Source organism: Indicator indicator, chromosome 10 (genome assembly GCF_027791375.1).
Source record: "Indicator indicator isolate 239-I01 chromosome 10, UM_Iind_1.1, whole genome shotgun sequence".
In the NCBI taxonomy this organism is placed as follows: Eukaryota; Metazoa; Chordata; class Aves; order Piciformes; family Indicatoridae; genus Indicator; species Indicator indicator.
In genome coordinates, this window is record NC_072019.1 from 1,749,559 (window position 1) to 1,773,675 (window position 24,117).

A 24,117-nucleotide genomic window follows, 5' to 3' on the forward strand; every position below is an offset into this window, starting at 1 on the left:
CCCTGACAATTCTATGATATTTTACAGCATGGCTGAGCAGGATTTGATTTTATTTTTAATGGGTTGTTGCTGTCCAAGTACTCTGCTCTTCAGAAGCAATGCCACCTGCTGCTGGATAGACTGCTGCGGGGAGTAGTGAGTGGATTTGTGCATCCAATGCAAGGTAGGGCTTGGAGGCAGGTCTAATGAAAAGAAGAGGGAGGTTGCTGAAGCCATGCCATGTCTTTGGCTGCTTCAAGAGATGTCCAGCATCAGCACCTGTGCCCACTGCCCTGTGACTTTGCTTTGGGCAGAGCAAATCTCTTCACCAAAGAGTGAGGGCAACAACCACAGCTCCTGACTTGTTCACAGACCCTGCCTGGCACCCTGCACCCTCACCTCCTACAAAGAGTCACTGGGTGCAGCCTAACAGGAAAGTGTGAGAAAGTGACATTTTAAGAGGTTGGTTAGAGCCCTCTAAAAATAAGCTAAACCTACCCATAGAAGAGAGTAACAGAGCTTTCAGGGAGCAGGTCGACCACACGTATTACATGGAGTTAGAACTGACCAGAACGTTTGAAAAGGAAAGGAAAAAAGCATTCTCACTCTTTTCTACAAGCATCTCCCCACAGTTTGTGATTTGGTACAGTGTGGGAAAGGAAAGGTTTTTTTGCTTTGTTTTTTTTTTTTTTTTCCCCAAATAAACTATTCCACTCCTTACAAGCCAACCTTGGTACGTTTTTAAGTCTTCCACCTTAGTTGCAACAGGAACCTGGTAAAGGTCAATTACCCAGGTTAATTCCAGAGATTTTTCCAGCCCACTAGTGTCCCTGGCAACATGATAGTGTTGCACCAAGCAATAAACAGTGTAGCAGAAATTCAGAGCTGTGTCTGAGACGCTGGTGTAAGCCTGGTATTATATATCTGTTGCTATAGCAGGGCTATACAAAACAGGTTGTTTAAACAAGGTCCAAGAGTTCTGAAAGTATTTCCTGGCAATTTATGGTGCCACCCATACTAACCTTACTTACAGCTTCTTCCTTTTACAAAGTAGTAGTCCACTGGTACAACTAAACCTTTTTTTTTTTTTTTTTTTTACAGAATTTTAAGACACTTAACAATAATGACATGCTTTAAAAAATAGTCCAGAGAGGCATTTTTATTCTTTCTCCAAAATCCCTTTTGCAAAACGCAGTACAAAGTGCTTATTTGACAGTGAATCCTCAGAAAAGCAGCAGACCATACAGAACAGAGGGACTAAGTACTCAGTATTTTCTGTGAGCCTTGGCTCATTCAGAAGGTGCATGAAGCATATCAAGTTCATTTGTGATTTTCTACTCATCTCCTCTCCCCACCCATAAATAGCCTCAGTATTGCAGACTGATTTCACAGCTGTGGGCTGTGCCCTGCCCAGCATGGCAGACTCTTCCAAACTGGGACAGGCTACACAACGAAGATGTAAAGTTTGCCTCCTTGGAAACTTCCCCTACTCCAAAGAGAAACTCAGAAATGCAAGCTCTTTTATTTATATATTATATATTGACTACCTTGAAAATAAATTAGTAGGCAACTTGGGGGAATTCTCCTTTTCCAACGTACACTAGAGTGAGTTAATCAACAATTAACTGCTAAAACTTGCCAGAACTATCAGTCTCTGACTGTGACCCAACACTTCTTAGCATATTAAATATGCCTATTGGATTAAAAACAAACACACACTACCACACACATAAGTTTAGCTTTCCCTTTCTGTAAAAAGGGAGACACTGTAAGAGGAATTTGCCCCTCACAGTCTCCAAGAAAAATGGTTGAATCAGATTGATCATCAGCTACAGATCAGTAGAGGAAACCAAGATGCACTACATGGAGAAAGTTTAAGACTTGACAGTAGTGACTCAGACTATTCTTCAACTGTTCTACCTCCCCCTTGAAGGAAACATTTTCATTGTTTGACAGTGTTTCTATAGAAAACAAAACGTGGAACACCTTCCTTATGAGGAGAGACTGAGGGAGCTGGGGCTCTTTAGATTAGAGAGGAGGAGACTAAGGGGTGACTTAATTATTGTAAAGGGTGAGTGCCAAGAGGATGGAGCCAGGCTCTGCTGGGTGATGCCCAATGACAGCACCTGGATATGTTCCTGTGTGACTTGCTCTAGGTGCTCCTGCTCTGGCAGGGGGGTTGGACTGGATGATCTCTTGAGGTCCCTTCCAGCCCTTAAATTCTGTGATTCTGTGAAAGATCATTGTACCATCTTCAGGAATACTTTTTGGAGAAAATTAACATTTCCCTGGTACAGAGAGGGGTTTTCTTTATAGGAGGATTCAAGAGTCCAACAGACTCAGAATGTGGATTCCGAAGGCTAACCTTTACTTCACCAATTTGGAAAGCTTTCTCCAAACGCATTCCCTGATGGTTTACAGATGTTTTTAATATCTCAAATAAACCTAAAAACATTGTATAACTCTCATATATTAAAAAAAAATCCATGGATGGCTGTTAGCAGAGGTATCCTATTGTCATGCACAGTGAAGCAGGAAGGAAATTAAAGCTGAGATGGTGATGAATAGCACAAATTCATCACCCTAAACTTCTAAGTGCCACCTGCCCCTGCCCACCCTCTGAAGTGCCAGACTTGCCGGATGTCGTCTCCTTTATGGTTGTGAAATGAGTTTGAAAAGCAAAAATAGAAGACAATAGGTGGAAAAATCAGATGTTCTTATCTTCCATTCAGAGGCATGGGCTGATTATAGCAGAACGAGTAATGTCTGTAAATGAAGCTTTTGGGAATTAACTCTTCAGTCATTAAAGGCTGGCAGGAATGGCAAAATAAGCTCTTGCTTCATATTCACTGGATGATTTAAATTGGTCTTAGATGAACAAGACAAAAAAGAAAGTCAAAGAGGAGCTAAGGTTATCCCCTGGCTTTGTTTGGATAAATACAGCCTCAATGGTTCTAGTCACAAAAAGGATATTTGCATCAACCCAAGAGCTGATGTGCTTGCTTTGGAAATAAACTAATTTCCCCTCGTTTTTCAAAACAGCCAGAAAGTACTCCTTTGGAAGACAGAAAAGATGATCATCATCTAAATTTTACTGAGGAGTTCCCTTCAGTTTCTGCAAACAGCACAAGCATCACACAGCCTTGAAGCACTTATCCAAACTAGTTCAGTGACCAGCTTCTACATGGTCCCTTACAGTAATAAAAGTAAACATAGTTTGAGTAATAGATGAAAGGCAGAGATATAAACCTTTCAGGATGACTTTAGACTTGTGTACAGAGAGAAGCAGAGGGGATTAGCAATGCTTCTCTTCAAACCTTATTATACAGCCAAAGTGACAGTACAGTTGCCTGCAAACTTGATACCACTTGAGTCCCAAGGGGGTTTGAGTTGGTTTGAGTTTTTTTCTAGTTACTGTGGTCAGAAGGCTTCTGCTGGTAGAAGGCAAACATTAAAAATAAAACAAAATTAAACACTTTTTGCATAGTAGCAATGACTTAGTAACCTATTCCTTTCACACCACTTATAGAAAAAGTCTGTACTATATTTACTGTAGCAAGTGGTTTGTCAACCATGAAGGTCAAAGAGTCAGCTTTAGAGACAGAGACTTGTTGGTGAAGAGAATTTGGCCAGCCATGAGTGTGAGCAAGGCAAGATTGCAGGATGCTAGGGGCTGGAAGGGACCTCAGGAGATCATCCAGTCCAACCCCCGTGCCAGAGCAGGACCATGGAATCCAGCACAGGTCACACAGGAACACACCCAGATGGGTGCAGAAAGTCTCCAGAGAAGGAGACTCCACAACCTCTCTGGGCAGCCTGTTCCAGTGCTCTGGGAGCCTCCCAGTGAAGAAGTTCCTCCTCATGCTGAGGTGGAACCTCCTGTGCTGGAGTTTCTATCCATTGTCCCTTGTCCTATCACAGAGTGCTTGTTCTCTGAGGAAATAGTGAGCATGGGATGTTCAAACCAAGGCCAAAGTCCAGCCAGGAATCATTCATGTGTTGGATCAAACATCTGGAGGATAGAGGGCCCTGAACTAACACAGTCAAATATTCTGACCAACTGGGATCAAACTGTAATCAATAACTTTACACTAAAGAACTGCAAGATGGACAGCTGGCATCTTCAAAATGAATGCTGCCCTTCATGTAAAAACTCGTCCAAGCTTCCAGTATGTGGTGGGTTGAAATTTCCCTCCAACATTAGCCATAAAAACCATCACACAGCCACACCATTTCCTTTTCTACTTTGACTGCTGAAGAGTATCAGGCTGTGGTGGGTTGAAATTTTCCCCCCAACTAATTTGGAGAACTACCCCCAAAATAAATCTCCAGACCATCTCAGTTTTGGAGGGAAGCAAATGAAGCTCTATTTACATGCAAAGTAAAATCTAGAATTATGAAATTTTATATATATAAAACATATTGTATATTTACAATTTATAAACAACACAAACTCCTCAGACTCCCCTGGATGGATCCAGGGGGACCATTCACCTCCTCCCTCACTCCTTCCATCCTTCCTGTTACCTCACACAACAGTCAAAACAGGGATCCCCTGTTTTGGCCATGGCAAGCCATGGAAGAGAAAGAAAGAGAAGTTGCAAGCAGAAGTGACAGAAGAAGAGAAGAGAACAAGAACTATTTATGCCACTACTCCCTTTTCCCCATTAGCAACCCAAGGAATTCTATAGACCTTATAATTTTTCTTTTGTCTCCAATGGTAATAATTTGACTTCCAGTCTTTGCAGTCAGGACCTAGGCTAAAGTTCCCCCTTCAAATGGTAACGCAGGCTCAGACAATGACATGATAACCTTCAGAAAGAAAAAAAGGGGAAGAGAAAGGTTATAGCATACAACTAAGGGTGGACTTTGTAGAATAGGGTTCTGAGTTGGACTTGGTGATCCTGAGGGTCTTTTCCAACCTGAATGTTTCTGTGATTTCTGTGAACTAAGGTAAGGTTTCCAGGGGTGCCATCTAGACTTGAGTTTTCCCTAGTTTTCACTCAGTAGATGATTGTTCATAGCCTTTGCAGAGGCCAGTCACAACGTAGGACCTGTGCAACATTACCAGTAATGAACCAGTCATGAATATAGAAACTATTCACATTTTTGAAGTCAGTGACCACCAGCAGGTCATGCCTGCTTCTACCCAGAAACAAACCTGCTTCATCATCCAAATACCTGCAAACAGCTGTTGTGGCCTACAGCAAGATGCAGAACTTGTGACTTGGCCCTGTGAGCTGATCTTAGTTTTACACTAAATCTAACTCTTCTTCAGGCTGTTTTCAATTATATAGCAAGAAAGTTCCCAGCAGAATCTAATCAAAGCCATCAGGTGAGGTGCAACCAGAGAAACTTCAACAGCTGTACTAAGTGAAAAGCAAGGACTTTATTGCAATCCCTTATTTCAAACCTATGCCCTCTCAAACAGAAACAAGGATGAGCAGCACCTGTGTCAGAGTAGCTTCTTTGTGCTACCCTCAAGGTTGATAAAGGTCACATAATTTACTGCTTGGCCCTCAATCTCTAGGCACATTCCTGGGTGCTCCTGTTTTATGTGCCCTTGTAAGGTATCACAGGAAGAATGTGAGCACCAGGCAAGTCCCAGGAAGCAGGGTTCCTACCTTCATGAATGGCAGAGTGTGGGTGTACTGCAGGCAAAAGGGTAGCAATGTGTAAAGCAAGGGAGTACGTGGGTAGATGGAAAGAATGGGTACAAGAAAGAGAACGAGACAGTACCCCCCATGTTCACTAGTGTGAAACAGACGTAGGTGGGTGAGATGTTTACTGAACAAAAGAGCATTAAAACAGAGACATAAATAGGAAAAAATGACTTCAAGAGCAAGGGGGTGGGGGGGAAGAGAAAGCGTGAGAAATAACAAAGGTGCTACTAGGTGAGTGAACACAAGAAAACAGAAAAGGAAATACAAGACTAGGAGCAAGAACTCATCTGGGAGCATTATGGTTGCTGAGAAGAAACTGTAATCAAGACGGCCAAGACATGTTGTCTAAACCAGCTGGAAGTTCATAGTTAATCCCTAGCAAAAGAATAGGCCAGAACAACTGAAAAGTTCAGCAGCTCTAATTTGCTATGGTATCTCCATTTCAATATTTGGTGTCTCAGTAGTCCTCACCACTTCCCTTCTGTAAAGCATGTCCAGTTCAACTGCTGCACACACCAGGTAATAACTGATTCCTACATACCACCTGCCCTCAGGACACTAAACTTGGTTTGTTGCCATACAGAATCAGTAAGGTTGGAAAAGACCTCCAAGGATCATCAAAGTCCAACCTGTCACCTAAGACCTCATGACTGTCTAAACCATGGCACCAAGTGCCACGTCCAATCTCCTCTTGAACACCTCCAGGGATGGTGACTCCACCACCTCCCTGGGCAGCACATTCCAATGTCTAACAACTCTCTCTGTGAAGAACTTTCTCCTCACCTCCAGCCTAAACCTCCCCTGGTGCAGCTTGAGATTGTGTCCTCTTGTTCTGGTGCTGGTTGCCTGAGAGAAGAGACCAAACCCCTCCTGGCTACAACCTCCCTTCAGGTAGTTGTAGACAGCAATGAGGTCTCCCCTGAGCCTCCTCTTCTCCAGGCTAAACACCCCCAGCTCCCTCAGCCTCTCCTTGTAGGGCTTGTGTTCGAGGCCTCTCCCCAGCCTCGCTGCCCTTCTCTGGACACGTTCAAGTATCTCAATGTCCTTTTTAAATACACTTGGCAACGTAGGGAATCCAAAGGAACAAGGCTGTATCATGACCACCAGCCTGTTCAGCGTGTGCCTCAGTGACCTGCTTATCTCAGTGGCTCACCCAGCTGGGCAAGGAGCTTCTTTCAGGCTAGATGAGACCATGCCTTACAATGGAACTTCAGAGAGTCTCCCTGGAGCCTGGAGCCCACAGCCACTCACATGAGACCACAGTTTGAACTGATGCACACAGAAGTTAGACCTTTATCTTCAGCATGATACCAGATGACATCTAGTGGAGTATCTGTGCCATGATTTGGGTTCACAGAATTTTTCAGGAGCACACCTGCTTAAGGACTAAACCCTCCACTCCTGTGTGCTTCAAATATTCTGGGATGGGAAGTAGAATGGTACTACTCTCTGATCAAGTGGTGAAATAATGGCAGCAGAAAGCAGCTGACAGAGAAACAAGTTGTAAAATCAGACTTGTAACCAGTTTAATGTAATAGTAAGAAGTTTGAATATTAGCAGGCCAGGTTCCACAGTGTGTTCACAGGCTCACAGAACGTTAGGGTCAGAAGGGACCTTAGGACATCATTGAGTCCAACCCCCTGCCAGCGCAGGACCATAGAATCCAGCACAGGTCACACAGGAACACATCCAGATGGGTGCAGAAAGTCTCCAGAGAAGGAGACTCAACAACCTCTCTGGGCAGCCTGTTCCAGCGCTCTGGGAGCCTCACAGTGATGAAGTTCCTCCTCATGTTGAGGTGGAACCTCCTGTGCTGGAGTTTCTATCCTTTGCCCCTTGTCCCATCACAGGGTACAACTGAGCAGAGCCTGTCCTCTCCCTCTTGACCTCCAGCCCTCAGATACTTATAGACATTTATTAAATCCCCTCAGTCTTCTCATCCCAACTAAACAGCCCCAGGGCTCTCTGCCTCTCCTCATCAGGCAGTGCTCCAGTCCCTTAATCATCCTCTCTCCAACAGATCCCTGTCCCTCTTGAACTGGGGAAGCCCAGAATTGGATGCAATATTGCAGGTAAGGTCTCAGCAGGGCAGAGTAGAGGGAGAGGAGAACCTCCCTGGATCAGCTGGACACACTCCTCTTGATGCACCCCAAGACCCCATTGACCTTCTTGGCCACCAAGGCACATTGCTGACCCATGCAGAACTTGTTCTCCACCAGGAGTCCCAGGTCCTTCTCCACAGGGATATTCATTCCAGGCAGTCTCTTGTGCTGCCCAGTTCAAACCCCAGGTTCTGCTGTAGGTGAGCACACCACATATTTCCTCCCAAGCAGTATCATTGCTGTTGGAAAGGGGATGTGCATCCTTCTCCACTAGGCCTGCACGCCAGTAGGGTGAGCTGCAATAAAACAAATGAGTGTACTCTAGTATTGTAGGCTCAAAGGTTGAGTTAAATTCAAAACATACAGGCTTCATGCTTTGCCTAGGAGGCATTGTAAGAATAAAGAAAGATGAGTCAAAATAGAGAGGTAAGACTGAAAGAAGCATTGCACACTACACACAGCTGGGCTGTCAGACGGAACAGGGAGAAGACCAGCCTTTCCCTCCTGACTCAGTACATGCCTTGTAGACAGCGGCAAATCCTCGAATATCAGAGCTCGGGAAGGGAAAAAAGGCTTGTAGAAAGATTTAATCAGCACTACAATCCACTAGTCTATGACTGGTATGGACAAAGCAATACCAGTGCATTCAGAGGAGTGTGTCCAGCTGATGCAGGGAGGTTCTCCTCCCCCTCTACTCTGCCCTGCAGAGACCTCACCTGCAATATTGCATCCAGTTCTGGGCTCCCCAGTTCAAGAGGGACAGGGATCTGCTGGAGAGAGTCCAACAGAGGGCAATGAGGATGATTAAGGGACTGGAGCACTGCCCTAGGAGGAGAGGCTGAGAGCCCTGGGGCTTTGTAGTCTGGAGAAAAGACTGAGAGGGGATTTAATCAATGTTTATAAATATCTGAGGGTCAAGAGAGACAGGACAGGCTCTGCTTAGTTGCACCCTGGAATAGGACAAGGGGCAGTGGATAGAAATTCCAGCACAGGAGGTTCTACCTCAATATGAGAAACTTCTTCACTGTGAGGGTCACAGAGCACTGGAAGAGGCTGCCCAGAGAGGTTGTGGAGTCTCCTTCTCTGGAGACTTTCTGCACCCATCTGCATGTGTTCCTGGGTGACCTGTGCTGGTCCTGCTCCAGCAGGGGGGCTGGATTTGATGATTTCCAGAGGACCCTTCTGACCCTAATATCCTGTGATACACTGCATGGATCCTTTGAGGAGTAAATTGAAACTTGAGTCTCAGTTTAAAAGTGAGGCCCTAACCTGAGCAAGAGCTAAGAGAACAATGACTAACGACCCTCATACAAATTCAAAGAAGATTCTCTTCTATCACTTGGATGGGGTATAACACAAAGCTGACCAGTGTTTTATACTTTATAAAGTATAAAACTTTATACTAATGGGTCATAGGAGAAAAAAAAGGCTCTCCCATGGCAGTGCAAAGGATTTTGTTATGCTATCTGTACGGAGATGGAAATTGGTACCCTTGGTGTGAGGACATTTTTGCCTTTCCTCTTGTTTCAATATGGTCTTTAGATGTCATATGAAGAACTTTGATAAAGGGACAGAAAATGTTAGTCACAAGGCTTGGACAAACACATGCAAGATACCAATGAAGTAAAGCACAGCTGATCAGTAGAGATGGTAAGATAATTTCAGAGCAAACAGCCTCTATCAGTGAGGCATCAGAGTCCAACTGAACTTTTTCTGATAGAAACCACAGCTACTACTTGCCTCCGGTATGCATAAGAAAGGAGTTGAGCACTAACACGAGCAGCATAGACACTGCCAAAGGGCAGCGAGATCTTCTGCACTGAAAGAAAATAATGATAGCAGTACACAGGTCAAGGAAGTTGAAAAATTCTCCCTACAAATACGACTACTGAATGAAGTTTTTCGACCAATGGAAACAGCACCAGAAGAATTTCTGTAAGTATGAGGTTTTGTACTTTTTTAGAGTGGTCAGGCATTGGAATGTGCTGTCCAGGGAGGTGGTAGAGACACCAAGCCTGGAGATGTTTAAAGGTGTTTTGGATGTGGTGCCTGGGGCCAAGGTTTAGGGGTGAGCCTTATAGAGGAGGGTTCTGGGTTGGACTTGGTGATGCTGAGGGTCTTTTCCAACCTGAATGTCTCTGTGATTCTGTGATATTAAAAGCATAGCATAAACAGGGAAACTCCTCTGTCGGTATATAAAATTATCTTGGCATAGAAAAGCTATTCATGTTAGAAATGTTATAAAACCAAATTCATCCCTGTTACATATGAATTATTTGATGCAATACTCTTAGTACAAACTAAGCCTTATAATAAACGAACAAGAAAGTCTCCACGTTAGAGGTACCAGTTGAAAACAGCTCCCATGATTCAAATCAGGTTAGCTGAATAATGCAAAGCTGTATGAAACAGTTAAGATGCAGATGGACTTCCATTTGCAATTAAAAGACAGGACAGCAATACAGGTAAAGTCACAGGCTGTCAGTTCAGAAGTGAAAGATCAAGAGGATGTTGCTGCTCTGTGAGCCATTTCCATCTTAGTTTAGGACTAAGACATTTGCTAGCAGAAATAAGCAACACTACAGTAATGAAGCATAGGTCATGCTTCAGAGGAAAGAAGACATTCCAAAGAAGCACTGAAAAGGAGCTCAGCATCCTCTGTTCCTCAGTGTTTTAGGAAGTGTTTCTTGGATGTATGCTTGGCAAATGTGTGTACTCAGCAAACCCTGGGGAGCAACATTTGCTTAAAACCTTTAACCTAAATTAAAATAGTTCCTCAGAACAATAGCATTTCCTTCATATGTCTTCATGCAACAACTACCTGAACAAAACAAAACAAAACAAAACACCTACTGGTTGACACTTTGAATTTAGATTAAAGCAGCTGAACTAGATAATAATGCTTCATCTAATATTTCTTGAGCATTTCTTTATAGTAAGAAACCTACACAACCTTTAGTTTTTTTAAAAACAAACCAAACAAAACAGCCAGAAAAGCTGTACTTGGTTTATATCTCAGTGAACAGAAGTCTAACAATTGCAACATGGAACCACTCAGAACAGAGAGCATTGGATAAAACAAAATAAGGCTAAAAATAACATGCCAGACTTTAAAGGCACAATTTTATCTTGAATATGGAGGAATACTGTGCAGTTTTAAAAGATTGATTTAGGCAGAAGGGAAATATCTTAAATATGGAATACTATGTAGTTTTAAAAGATTTAATTAAGTAGAAGGCAGGATGAGTAAACACTAATGAAATAAATAGGAAGCACAGAGGAAGAAACCAGGCAGAGAGCACAGGTCAGAGAATTCCACAGAAGTAGGAAATGGGCAATGGGCATTGGAAATTCCACAGGGCTGCAGGGAGCATAAGCAGCAGGAGGTGCAGTGCAGCAGCTGGGCAGAGTTATGAAGCTGCACTATCCTGTAGGAAATCTACTGGGTAGGACTCCTGCCTAATGCAAAATCGGATATATTCATGTCAGGGGAACAAGGGAAATAAGACTGAAGGTGAAAATGCAGTCATTTCACAGGTTCAGAATGCTGGGAGACACAACCTTGTCCTGTGTTCCTGCTTGAGGGAAAATATGAATTGTAGGAGTAGCATCTGCCAACCAACCCCAAACCTGAAAGGAGTTGGAGTTTAAATAAATCCTGTGTAAGGCTACTGTTCTGATTCCAGGCAGGTCTTTACAAACTTACCCCCTGTCCTATACAAACTTTGCAAAGAATCTGGCACCTCTTGAAAGCAAGAGGAGAACAAACATACTCCAGGTCACGAGGGGATTTTAATTTTGATTATTTTAGACAAACATGTCTTTGGCCCCCTCACCCTTACTTACTGATATCATCTCTATACAAAAGTAAGTTTAATATGTGTTTTTATTGACTCTGGAAAATTTGCTGGAGAAGTATCAACGTTAATCTCAGACACTTAACAGGTTACTCAGCATTGTCCAGTTTATATGGAGCTCTGATCCTTGTTCCAGGTCACTTTGAACTTTCAGGGGAAAGATTCTTGGTCTCCTTCTGCTTAGGGTCAGACTGAAACTTGTAATCTTTCCACAAATGAAGAAACATAAGAGAAATATTAACACTTCTATCTTTACTTAAGAGATAATCACTGGACCACTTTTGCTTTGGTTTTATCTTTTTTTTTTTTTTTTTTTTTTTTTTTTTAAGTTCTTGCATGTTACAAAAATGTATTTTGGTCTAATGCTTCAGCCATGACTCACAGATAAAGATTAGATGCAGAAAATAAGATTGCTGCTAGAACTGGTTGCACTGCTATCTGGAGATTGAATTGTAAGTGGAATTTAAGAAAACCCAACTGAGCAGAGCACGTTGAAAACTGACATCTTTTTCATGTTTAGGAGAATGAGTCCAAGTACTTGCTGGCTTTGCAAGATATTCAGAGGAGAAGCAAATGGGATCAGTTCTAAGTAAGTAACAGTAAGATTCTTATGTTCTGCAGCAGAAGCAGCTACCCGAGCAGGAGAGACAAATATCTTCATTCACAGTGGAAGTTTTCTTTGCAAGCTAAAGATCATGCAAGAGACTGCAGTGTCTTCACCACTTCCCCAGCCCAGCACCCTCATATAACCAATTTTATTAAAGGACATGAAGCATAAACTGGCATTTTTTTGGTGCAAGCAGGACATATCCCTGTGGATATCTTTTGTATTGAACAGCCATAGGTTGAAACAAAGTCCTGGATTATGTCAGGATTTGGCTCTGTGTGGAATCCATAACCCAGTAATTTGGATCAGAGCTTTAAAATGATTCAGCCTGTTGGCAGATGTTGAATACATGTGGTGCATAAGAGATGAGGTCAAGGGCCTTCTGCAAGCCTTCAGGTGCTACCAGCCTCAGTGAAGGCCAACCAGAGCTAGGAACTGGCTGGCAATGTCACCTTGGGATGATGAGATGCCTCCATGCGATGTGTCTGCCAACTAGCATCAGATCAAACATGGTATTGATTTACTAATTAGAGAAAAATGTGTCCTCCACAGCAACACTGAGGTGAGCATGATGCCTGCAGAAACTGCCACCTGGGTAAGGTTAAGTGGCAGAAATCCAGCCAGCATTTGCAGAAGTTCCTCCTGGACAAGGAATTCTCTCCCAGACAGCAGAGTCCAGGGAAGCCACTTACACTGAAGAGGGTACAATAAGTGAACAATAACTCCCACAAGACACTAGAACAACATTTTCCAATTTAATTTTTGGAGTCTCAGCTATGAAGCCTTAGCTATTTTTGGAGAACATCAATTTTTTTCAGTGTAACATATGCTTGGCAAATCCACTCACATACCTCATCAGCACACCAGCTATAAAAGCAGCATCAGTACAGATTCTAGTAACCCACGTTCATATCTGCCTTATTGCCTTTCCTATTTTCCTGATTTTAAAAGGAAAGAAAAAAGGTTTTTCCCCTCCATGCCAGCTGCCCCATCAGGCAGCACTCTTTCTGCTTTGCAGATGAATGGTAAAGACAACTAATCAGCAATGGAAACAAGATAGCCCTGCTGCTGCTCAGTGAGACAGACAAGACTGTCACTTGCTCTGCGTGCACGTGCTATTGCTGACCGAGGTGAAAATTTATCTGCCTCAGGAACTGTGACTATGACTCAGAAGCAACTTGTAAGGGGAGGGAAAACAAAAAAAAGGCATTCAAAGACTGCATTCCCACTCCCCATAACCACATGTCTTGTGTTTATATGGTGAGGAGGCCTTCTCCTTCTTCCATGGAAACAGCGGTCAGGCACTGGAAGGGAGGTGGTTGAGTTGCCAGCACTGGATGTGTTTAAAGGTGGTTTGGATGTGGTGCTTGGGGCTATGGTTTAGGGGTGAGCCTTGTAGAGTAGGGTTCTGGGTTGGACTTGGTGATGCTGAAGGCCTTTTCCAACCTGAATATTTCTGTGATATTAAAAGCATAGCATAAGCAGGGAAACACCTCTCAGTATATAAAGTTATCACAGCATAGCAAAGCTATGTTAGAAACAGCATGTTAGAAACATTTCTGACATAAAACCAAATTAATCTCTGTTTGTATATGATTTTTTTTATATAATACTCAGTGCAAACTAAGCTAAGTGACATTACAGAAATTAATAAGTCAATTAACAAAAAACAGATTAATTAACTTTCATATAGTATTTTCTCTTTGAAGGTTGTGCTGAAAACTAAAAACTGTGACAGACAGTTTAGAAATTCACTGCCACATAAGGCTGCTGAGAAGTCAAAATGTATGCTACAGTTTAAAAAATAAAGCTTTAGGGGTGAATTTTGTAGAGTAGGGTTCTGGGTTGGACTTGGTGATGCTGAGGGGCTTTTCCAATCTGAATGTTTCTGTGATATTAAAAGAATAGCATAAGCAGGGAAACACCTCTCTTGGTATGTAAAGTTATCACAGTATAGCAAAGCCATTCATGTTAGAAACATTTCTGACATAAAACCAAATTCATCCCTGTTTGTATACGAATTTTTTGATGCAATGCTCAGTGCAAACTAAGCTAAGTGACATTACAGAAATTAATAAGTCAATTAACAAAAAAACAGATTAATTAACGTATATAGTACTTTCTCTTTTTAGTTTTCAGCACAGCCTTCAAACTGTGGCATTAGACATTTTAGAAATTCACAGCCAACAGCATAAGGCTGCTGAGAAGTCAAAATGTATGCTACAGTTTGAAAAATAAAGGTTTAGGGGTGAACTTTGTAGAGTAGGGTTAATGGGCTGGACTTGGTGATGCTGAGGGTCTTTTCCAACCTGAATGTTTCTGTGATTCTGTGAAAATTAAAAAAAAAAAAAATAAAGCCAACAAAAAAACCCCACCAATTGAGAAAACCCAACTCTTACTGGCAAAAGAGTTACTAGAGAGTTATTGACACCACAGTTTGAGAGTGGTAACATTTCTCTGACTATATGTTTCTCTGATCAGGTCAGACTGATCAGGAAAGCCTAACAAAATCATCAGTGAGTCACAGCATGTATTCTGCAGAGAAGAGGAGAATCACAACACATTAAAAATGAATGAGTGGTCCTTGACTGAAAAGGCTACAAAGCTCCTAATGGTTGTTATGCAGCAGCCATCTATGAAGCATCTCAGAGCACTCATACTGTGGTAGTTTTAGGCTGATGCCTTGGAAAATTTTCCACAGATAGAGTAAAAGTGGTACAATGCAAATAAATCACCACTGGATGTAAAAGGGAAAATAATGATAAGATCTAAATAATCCCATGGGGCTGATAACTAACAAAGTTAGTTGTGTAAACTAACTCTCTCTTTGACTTCTTCACTCTAGCAGATACTAGCTGGTGGCTTTTGCTTGGCTGTTGCTGCGTTCTTGTTGTGGCTAAGTACTAACAAGCTACTCTCTGCTCTTCTCTTTCCTCTTGTATAGGGTAGGGGAAGGGAACAGGGAGGGGGTTTTGTCCAGGAGGGGTCTTGTGTTGTTTATAAATCATTAATCCATGTAAATATTGGATATTTTGTACATGTTCATTGCATTTCCTATCTTTAGATTACAGTCTGCTTGTAAATAGAGCTTCATTTGCTTTCCAACTGAGCTGGTCTGGCAATTTTATTTTGGGGGTAATTCCAACCCACCACACATAAACAAAGCAAATTTTGCTTTTAACTGCAAAAATATTTGTCATACTAGGTAGCTGTTTTCAAAATTATACCTCATATGAAAGCAAAATAGTCAATGACAAGGGATCTCCTCCCAGGTTTTGGCTGATGCATGACAGAAAGCACCCACTGGAACACTTACCCTGTGTTTTCTTTTACTAATATAAGTATAAACATTTCTTTCCAAGTTACCAGCATTGATGTCTTGTAACTGCAATGCTTAAAAGTCAGTTGGGTGTAAGTCAACCTACACACACTTAAATGGAGTTGTTGCCTCCTGAACATTTGTTTTTCCTTAAATTGTTTAGTCTCTCCTCTCACTACTTCTGCACTCATTCCCAGAAATAGGAATCTTACAAGCTTATGAATTTATTGCTTAAGAAGAGCGAACGTGAAAGAACAAAATCCAGTTTTAGTCACCTCCAAGAACTGTGTAGATTAGTAATAGTGTGTCATACTGCACTGTAAACAGCTGGGGAGAGATGGAAGTCACTTGAAGCTAAGACTGTTCTAACTTTTCATTCCTCACCTCATGTTCAGAGCTTATAGTTTGTGCTCAGCTGATCATTGCTCTCTACAACTACCTGAAAGGACATTGTGGAGAGGCTGGTGAAGGTCTCTTCTCCCAGGTAATTAGTGACAGAACAAGATGGAATGGCCTCAAGATGACACTGGGTAGGTTTAGACTGGACAGGAGGAAGAATTTTTTCCCAGCAAGAGTGGTCAGGGATTGGAATGTGCTGCCCAGCGAGGTGGTGGAGTCCCCAAGCCTGGAAGTGTTTCAAGGTGGTTTGCATGTGGTGCTTGGGGCTATGGTTTAGGGGTGACCCTTGTGGAGTAGGGTTCTGGTTAGACTTGGTGATCCTGAGGGTCTCTTCCAACCTGAGTGTTTCTGTGATTCTGTGAATCAGCTTAGACGTTTAAAGGCCTTCAAACATTTCAAAACTAGAGCTAGTTCCAACTGCTACTCAACACAAACATCACCTTTTCATAGACTGCCTGCCTGTCCTAAAATCTGCTCTCTGGAATGGCAGTACTTGTGCTTCTCCTAAGCACCATTCCAATAAATGAATGCCATTTCTAGAGGAATTACATGAGAGCACCTTGAGATGAAGCTGGATTTCCTACAGCGAGATGACTGTTTGCTTTCACATAGTAAGCACAAACTCTAGGACACACAGAAAAAACTTTTAAAATATAAGTTGTTTAAATTATAGGACAGATTTTCAATAGTGTATTTTTTTTTTTAATACTTTGAACCACAGCTAATCCTACAATATTTTTTTTTCCTTAAAGATTGTCATTGGAGGAAGTGCTAGAATGGTCCCAGTCTTTTGAAAAGCTGATTACAAGTAAATGTAAGTAATTGGACGTTTGTATTCCAGATGGATTGCTGAAAAAAGATCCCATGAAGCCAGATGAGTAAGACATGCAGTATAATGTATGCTGGCTTATATGCAACTAATGAAGAACAACTTTCTGACATGCTTAGCTCAGATCACACTGAAAATAAACATATCATGCTGACAATGCTTTCCCACGCTTGCCATTTCTACAGGCACACGTGCAAGCCTTCCTTTAGAAGTATGTCTTAAGGGTGTGCTAATCTGCCATACCCCCAACCTAGAGCATAGCATAGCTACAGACAGCAAATTCTCCATGGAACAACAATGTGCTTTTGGGGCCAAGAGAGCCAATGGGATCCCGGGGAGCATCAAGAAAGGTGTGTCCAGCAGGCTCTTCTACCTCTCTACTCTGCCCTGCTGAGACCACACCTGCAATCCTGTGTCTGGTTTTGGGCTCCCCAGTTCATGAGAGACAGAGGCTCTTTTTGGTGGTTCACAGTGATAAGACAAGGAACAATAGATTTAAAGTTGAACATAGAAGGTTTCACCTCAACATGAGGAGAAACTTCTTTGCCATGAGGGTGACAGAGCCCTGGAGCAGGCTGCCCAGAGAGGCTGTGGAGTCTCCTTCTCTGGAGACTTTCCAAACCCACCTGGATGCATTCCTGTGCAGACTGTCCTAAGGGACCTGATGATCTCTTGAGGTCCCTTCCAGCCTCTGATATACTGTGATACTGTGAATATATTTGACAGGAATGTGAAAGGGAAGTTGACTTGGGAAATCTCATGTGTGACAAAGATACCATACCATACCTAATGCTACTTCTAAGCAATCTAGTATAACTCAGACTCTTATCTTGGGTATGGGGAGAGCTTTATCTGCAGTACCACATCTGAACCTTTCCACTCCAGCACCCCCTTGCCTCCTTCAGAGCTCAAAGCTCTCCCTCATTCCTCATATAGCCTGGGAAAAAAAAATAAATCACTGCTGAATTACTTTTTAAAAGAAAAAATATTAACAAGAGAATGATTTACAGAGTTCAATCAGAGCACAAAAACGTAAAAACATTCTTAAGGACTGGCATTGCTTTCATACTACAGACAAACTACAAACAGCAAGATGACTGACAGACAGATGTGGTAACAACCCTACAGAAAAAGCTTTTGCCATTCATTAAAACCTTTAGCAGCAAAGCAATGTGGGAGTGTGACATTTTGCAGGGAAAGCACTAGGACTGCAGTTAGACAGCAGTGTTCATTGATCTTTGTTTCATTTAAGTGGCTAATTACAATGGAAAATGCGAAGGTGTACTCATCACATGAAAAGCCAGAGGATTCTCAGCTCTTTATGAAAGCAAAGTATTTGCCTATCTATAGGTTTTACTCTGAAAGTACATTTTAGAACTGCAGTTACCATTCCTGTGCAAGTGCTACTATAGGGTGAAGCCTCATAAAAGTTCCCCTGGCTAGAGGCATTTCAGCAACTCTTTCACCTCATTCTGTACAAAGCAAGCCTAAGGACACAAACAAAAGGCCTCTGGAGTTTAAGTTTTGCCCAGATCCCTCTTATTGCTACAGTCAAAACTCCATTGCTGAGTGTTTCAAAGACATCCTCAGGTATAGAACCACTGCTTTGCTAAAGGGAATAATTCTTCCCACTGCTTTACTTTGCTCAAGTACAGCATCCAGAAAAAAAAACAAACCAAAACAAAAAAAAGGGGGTTTTGTTTGGTGGTTTTTTTCTTTTTCTTTTTTTTTTTTTTCCTAATTGCTCTTACCCCAGATTCCTAAATCAAGAAAAGACAGTCTTACATTCTTGTTTCCTTTTTTGGTTGGTTGGTTTGGTTTTGGTTTAGTTTTTGGTGGGGTTTTTTTTAGTGTTTTTTTTGTTGTTGTTGCTGGTTTTGGTTGTTTGTGTGGAGGGCTTTTTTGGGAGAGGGAGGTTTGGGGGGGATCTTTTTGGTGTGTTTGCTTGTTTGTTTTAAATCAGGTCATGGTTATTTGATAATACTTAGATATCTTCTGCAGAAAACCAGAACTGGAACTTTTAAAACCCCTGTCAGGCTTCTGATATGTTTGAGAGTGTTCACTATAACCAGGAAGAGCAAAGTTTTCAGTGCTCTGTCTCTGCACAATGAAACGTGGCCAAGGTTGAAGGGAGCTGTGCTCATGCAGGAAAATATAATGTTGAAGTGTAGGGCTCCAGGGTGAGTTAGAGTTTAATCCACCACTAGTAAGAATACTTATCGTTGTACAATCAAGTATTATACTCCTTGTAAATGTCCCTGTTGCCTTCAAAGGACTCCAATGGTAATGCACGTATACTTGGTATATAAATTTGGATTCTGCACTATTTCCAGATGGGCCTATGATCTACAAGATGTACTTGAAGACAGAGCACAGTGATGAAAACATAGACTTCTGGCTTGCTTGTGAAGCTTATAAGAAGATCACGTCACAGAGGAAAAGAACTTCCACGGCCAGGAAACTTTTCAAAAGTTACATTCAACCCCAGGCTCCCAAGGAGGTGACATAAAATATCCTGAGCTCCATTTCTTTCCTCCAATAGAAAGCAAAGTGTAACATAGCTTACAAAAAAGCAAAAACAAACCCCTAGCACCTCTTTTACTAAAGGGAGCAAAACCTGCTGGAGCCAGTGCAGGGGAGGGTAAGGAAGCTGGGAAGGGCCTGCAGGATAAATCTTATGAGGAGCGACTGAAGGAGCTGGGGATGGTTAGTGTGAAACAGAGGAGGCTAAGGGGAGACCTCATTGCTGCTCTCTACAGCTCCCTGAAAGGACATTGTAGAGAGGCTGCTGCTGGTCTCTTCTCACAGGTAATTAGTGATAGAACAAGAGGGAATGGCCTCAAGCCACCACTGGGTAGGGTCAGACTGGACATAAGCAAGAAAGATTTTTCCCAGCAAGAATGGTCAGGCATTGGAATGTGCTGCCCAGGGAGGTGGTGGAGTCACCAAGCTTGGATGTGGTTGAAGGTGGTTTGGATGTGGTGCTTGGGATATGGTTTAGGGGTGAGCCTTGTAGAGTAGAGTTCAGGGTTGGACTTAATGATAGCTGAAGGTCTTTTCCAACTTGAATATTTCTGTGATTCTGTTGCTATTTGTGCTCCCCCAACTCTTTTGCACTCAGTGTTTTACTACTTGCCTTCACATCTTATCTATAGGAAAATCTTTCATCTGTATCAGCCAAAGGACAGAAGCAAAAGGCACAACTAGATTAAGAATCAAGTTCTTGGATCTGTTCTGCTCTTTTTAGCATCTGATCCAGAGGCCACTGATCTTGCTTCAATAGATTTTGGACCATATTGATAGTACAAATGAACAAAGTAAAAACTCTACTCACAGATTCACAGATCAGATGGGGCTGGACAGGACTCTTAAAGGTCATCCTGTCCAACCCCCCTGCAGTGAGCAGGGACACTTCCAACTAGATCAGGCTGCCCAGGGCCACATCAAGTCTGAACCTGAACATCTCCAAGGATGGAGCCTCAACCACATCCCTGGGCAACCTATTCCACTTATTTTAACAATCTTTCTGTGAAGAACTTCTTATGTCTAATCTAAGTCTGCCCTGCTCCAGATTAAAAATATTGTCCTCTGTCCTATCACAACAAGCCCTTCCAAACAGTTCATCCCCAGTTTTTCTGTAGGTCCCCTTCAGATACTGAACTGAGATAAAGTCTCCCCAGAGACTTCTCCTCTCCAGTCTGAAGAGCCCAAATTCTTTCAGCCTGTCTTTACAGCTGCTCCAGCCTTCTGGTCATCTTTGTGGCCCTTTCTCTTGTGTTCCTTAAGACTAATTGCAACAGCCTCCCATACAAAAGCCAACTTTTTCTGACAACTCTTCCAGTAATTTCATCAGAAAAGCAAATGCCACGTCGTGCTGTCTCCTTTGCGAAATGGGTCAAAAGGAATGTTCCAAGACAGGTTAACTATTTTCTGCTTCTAGCAGCCCAAGATTTAGGGAAAACAGAGCAGATTTGTATGTCAAATGTTTCAGAATTATTCTTTTTTTTTTTTCTTTTTTATTTATTGACAAGTGGTTATACCAAAAGCGTCATTCCTGCTATGCTTTATGACCTCTAACTATTCCTGCTCATTGCTCCCCTTATAAAAAAATAAGCTAAGAGTGGATTTTACTGCCTCTGGCAGACAGACATACTGGGAAAACAGCCTAGATTATTTTCTGGTTTATGCATAAACAATAAAACTATTATAGAGTCTCAAAATGCAGCCTCCCTGGTGACGCTGAAGGGCAAGCCAAAACCAACTCAGCTGGGCTCCCAAATGCTGGCCAAGAGCAGTTGCTGCTTTCAATGACTAAACCACTCCCACTAATTAAAAACTTGAGGAAATTTGAAAATTCCCTCTGTTGGCTTTAAGTGACAATTGGCAAGACAGTGCGTTTTTTCTGTCTTTTTTCTGATTTGCTTTATTTTTAGCCTGTGCAGCTTATAGGAAACTCAGCAAGACGTTTGCATTTCCAAAAGAGAAGCATCAGTATTGCCAACCACAAATTAATCAGAAAGGCTTAAATCAGGACAGTTAAAAATAAGCTGGCTAATTGTTTTGTTGTTTTTTTTTTTTTTTTTCTAAAATATTATTTATTTGGATCTTCCTATTGGGTCTTTGGGTTCTAGGTCTTCAGGGCACACTTCATGTTTTCTTGATAACTACGTAAGAATTAGGTACCACTCTAAAAAAGTGGATGCTCATGAGAGTTTTAAACACAGTTTATACTCAAATTTTAGCAGCATGGGAAAAGTGCAACTCAAATGGACCCTCTGGAAGATCAAGAAAGACATCAGTACTAACGCCACATCTTTAGAGCTCTCCTCAACACTAACAAAGTCAAGCTGAATAAAAGGAATGCAATTCATCATGAGACAATGGATTATCAAAAGTTATCATTTTATGTGGTGTATTTTATTTATCACTAGACTTTTCTACTCTTACATACCCACAGAGCTCCAGCTTATCTGCTAATAAACCCTGGACTGCAACAGAGGAGCCTGAGGAACCCAAACTCCTCCTAAACAAGGCTGATATATGGGCTCAGGTTTATCTCATCTGAGAGATCATAATATTTTTAGCAATTGGTTTTCGCCAGTGCTGTGCATCTTGAGCTACTGGACTCAATAGAAATAATAAGTCAGGCTTCCTCTTCAGGGGTCTGATCTAAGCTCTAGGAACAAGTCTTAGCTAAAGAAAGGGAGGGTTGGATGCCATCACCTTTCAGCTACTCCTTTCACTGCAGCCACTCCACACACATCTGCAGAGTTTCTTCCTCTGCCCAAGCATAGATACTTTTGCATTCTTTCTAAAGGCAGCAAGCAAACCAAGCATATACTGCTTAACCTTCCTAAGCTTTGAAGTCTTGAGCCCATACTCTACCTATGGGCCCAGCAATAATAACTTCATCGCTGCTCTTGACCAACCCTGATCACAACAGTCTGGTTTAAATTGGCTTTTCTATGTAGGGCAGACTGGGAAATTCAGATCCCAGTCCTTCAGGTTTCCAGCTCCCCATCTAACCACTGAAATACCTCTTCCTAAAAGGTACCAAAAGGGGACCAGACTGGTCAATTAATAAGACAAGGTTTTCTGGCATTACAAAGAAATCCACTCTGCTAGAATTAACATTTTTGGTTATGTGCTGATTTTAGGTTAGAAGCTGTATAAAAATATATGAATAAAAACAAACCATTGAGTACAGGTCCTCTAAACTCATTCTTTCCTCCCCTTCCTTTGCATATATTCAGTAATGCTCTTGTAATGCTGTTTTGTGTTTCAGGTTAACATTGACAGTCCTGTGAGGAGAGTGATTGTAAGGAACATGAAAGAGCCAACAGAGACCTGTTTTGATGAAGCACAGAAAATAATCTATATGCACATGGAAAGAGATTCTTATCCTCGATTTCTTGAGTCAAAGTTCTATCAAAAACTCAAACACAGCCTTCAAAATAACGACAACAATTCAACAGAAAATGAAAGAGGCTGAAAATGTAGAAAGATGTCTTCTGCCATGAAAGTGCTTAAGATTTAAAGTAGATTGGAGAAATCAGGAAACAGACAAATTTTATTGCTAATCTGCTCAACTGTTCTGTTGATGCTATGCCTGATGAGGCACTATCTTCCCTCTCCTTTGTTTTCCCTATTCTCTTTTCCTTTCTGGAAGAGTCCAGTTTCTTTTTTTCCCCTCTCAACAAACCAATAAAACCTAGTGAAAACTAGATATAAAAAAGATTCAGCCCAAAATGACAGCCTAAGGTTCTAGTCTTTTACTGATATTTGACAACTTTAACAACATTTTCAATATTCTGCTTTTGAAGGAGCTGAAATAATAATTAAAAAAGATAAGTTTTGCTGCTAGGAAATAAATGTTTATGTGGCCATACATAACACATGAAGGAAAAAATGAAATCTTTTGTTGTTGTTGTTTTATTCTTTCAAAGTAGAAGATAAATTGTGACACATATCTGTTTGTTTATTCTTAAGTTATGAAGTGTAATTTTCATGTGATGTTGGAAGCTCAGTTCTGCTGATTTATGATGTACAACATATGTTATACAGGTACTAGAGCATACTATAATACCACCAGTGTTTTCTGAATTTGTCTCCAGTTATAAAGCTTGTTTGGACCTGTCCTCTTTCATATCTTTATCAATGACCTGGATGAGGGGACTGAGTGCATCCTCAGCAAGTTTGCAGAGGACACCAAGCTAGGGGGCTGTGTCGACCTGCCAGAAGGTAGGGAAGCTTTACAATGGGATCTGGACGGGTAGATCAATGAGCTAAGGCTAATTATGAAGTATGTAGTTGTATGAAGTTCAAGAAGGCCAAGTGCCAGGTTCTGCACCTGGGTCACAACCACCCCATGGTAAGCTACAGACTTGGGGATGTCTGCAACTTGGAGAGGGACCTGGGGGTGCTGGTTGATAGTCAACTGAACATGAGCCAGCAGTGCCCAGGTGGCCAAGAAAGCCAATGGCATCCTGGCTTGGATCAGAAACGGGCTGGGCAGCAGGGACAGGAGGTGATCCTCCTTCTGAACTCAGCACTGGTGAGGTCACACATTGAGTTCTGTGTTCGGCTCTGGGCCCCTGACTATAGGAAGGACATTGAGAGGCTGGATTCTGTCCAGAGAAGGGCAACAAGGCTCATGAAAGGCCTGGAGCACCTGGCCCATGTAGAGTGTTTGAGGGAGCTGGGGGTGTTCAGTCTGGAGGAGGCTGAGGGAGACCTCGTTGCTCTCTACAGCTCCCTGAAGGGAGGTTGGAGTGAGGAGGGGGCAGCCTCTGCTCCTTGGTGTCAGCAACAGGACCAGAGGAAATGGTTCCAAGCTGCATCAGGGGTGGTGCAGGCTGGATA

The 24,117-nt window shown here is 42.1% G+C and overlaps 1 protein-coding gene across 1 annotated transcript; it reads left to right on the plus strand.

The window, feature by feature from the left end:
* Window positions 1-11,696: 11,696 nt before the first annotated feature.
* On the plus strand, window positions 11,697-22,747 carry RGS13 (regulator of G protein signaling 13). Its single transcript, XM_054384201.1, has 5 exons — window positions 11,697-11,737; window positions 12,122-12,190; window positions 16,679-16,740; window positions 19,089-19,255; window positions 22,541-22,747. Exons 2-5 carry the CDS (start codon window positions 12,126-12,128, stop codon window positions 22,745-22,747), a joined length of 501 nt encoding a protein of 166 aa, XP_054240176.1. The 5' UTR covers window positions 11,697-11,737; window positions 12,122-12,125.
* Window positions 22,748-24,117: the final 1,370 nt, after the last annotated feature.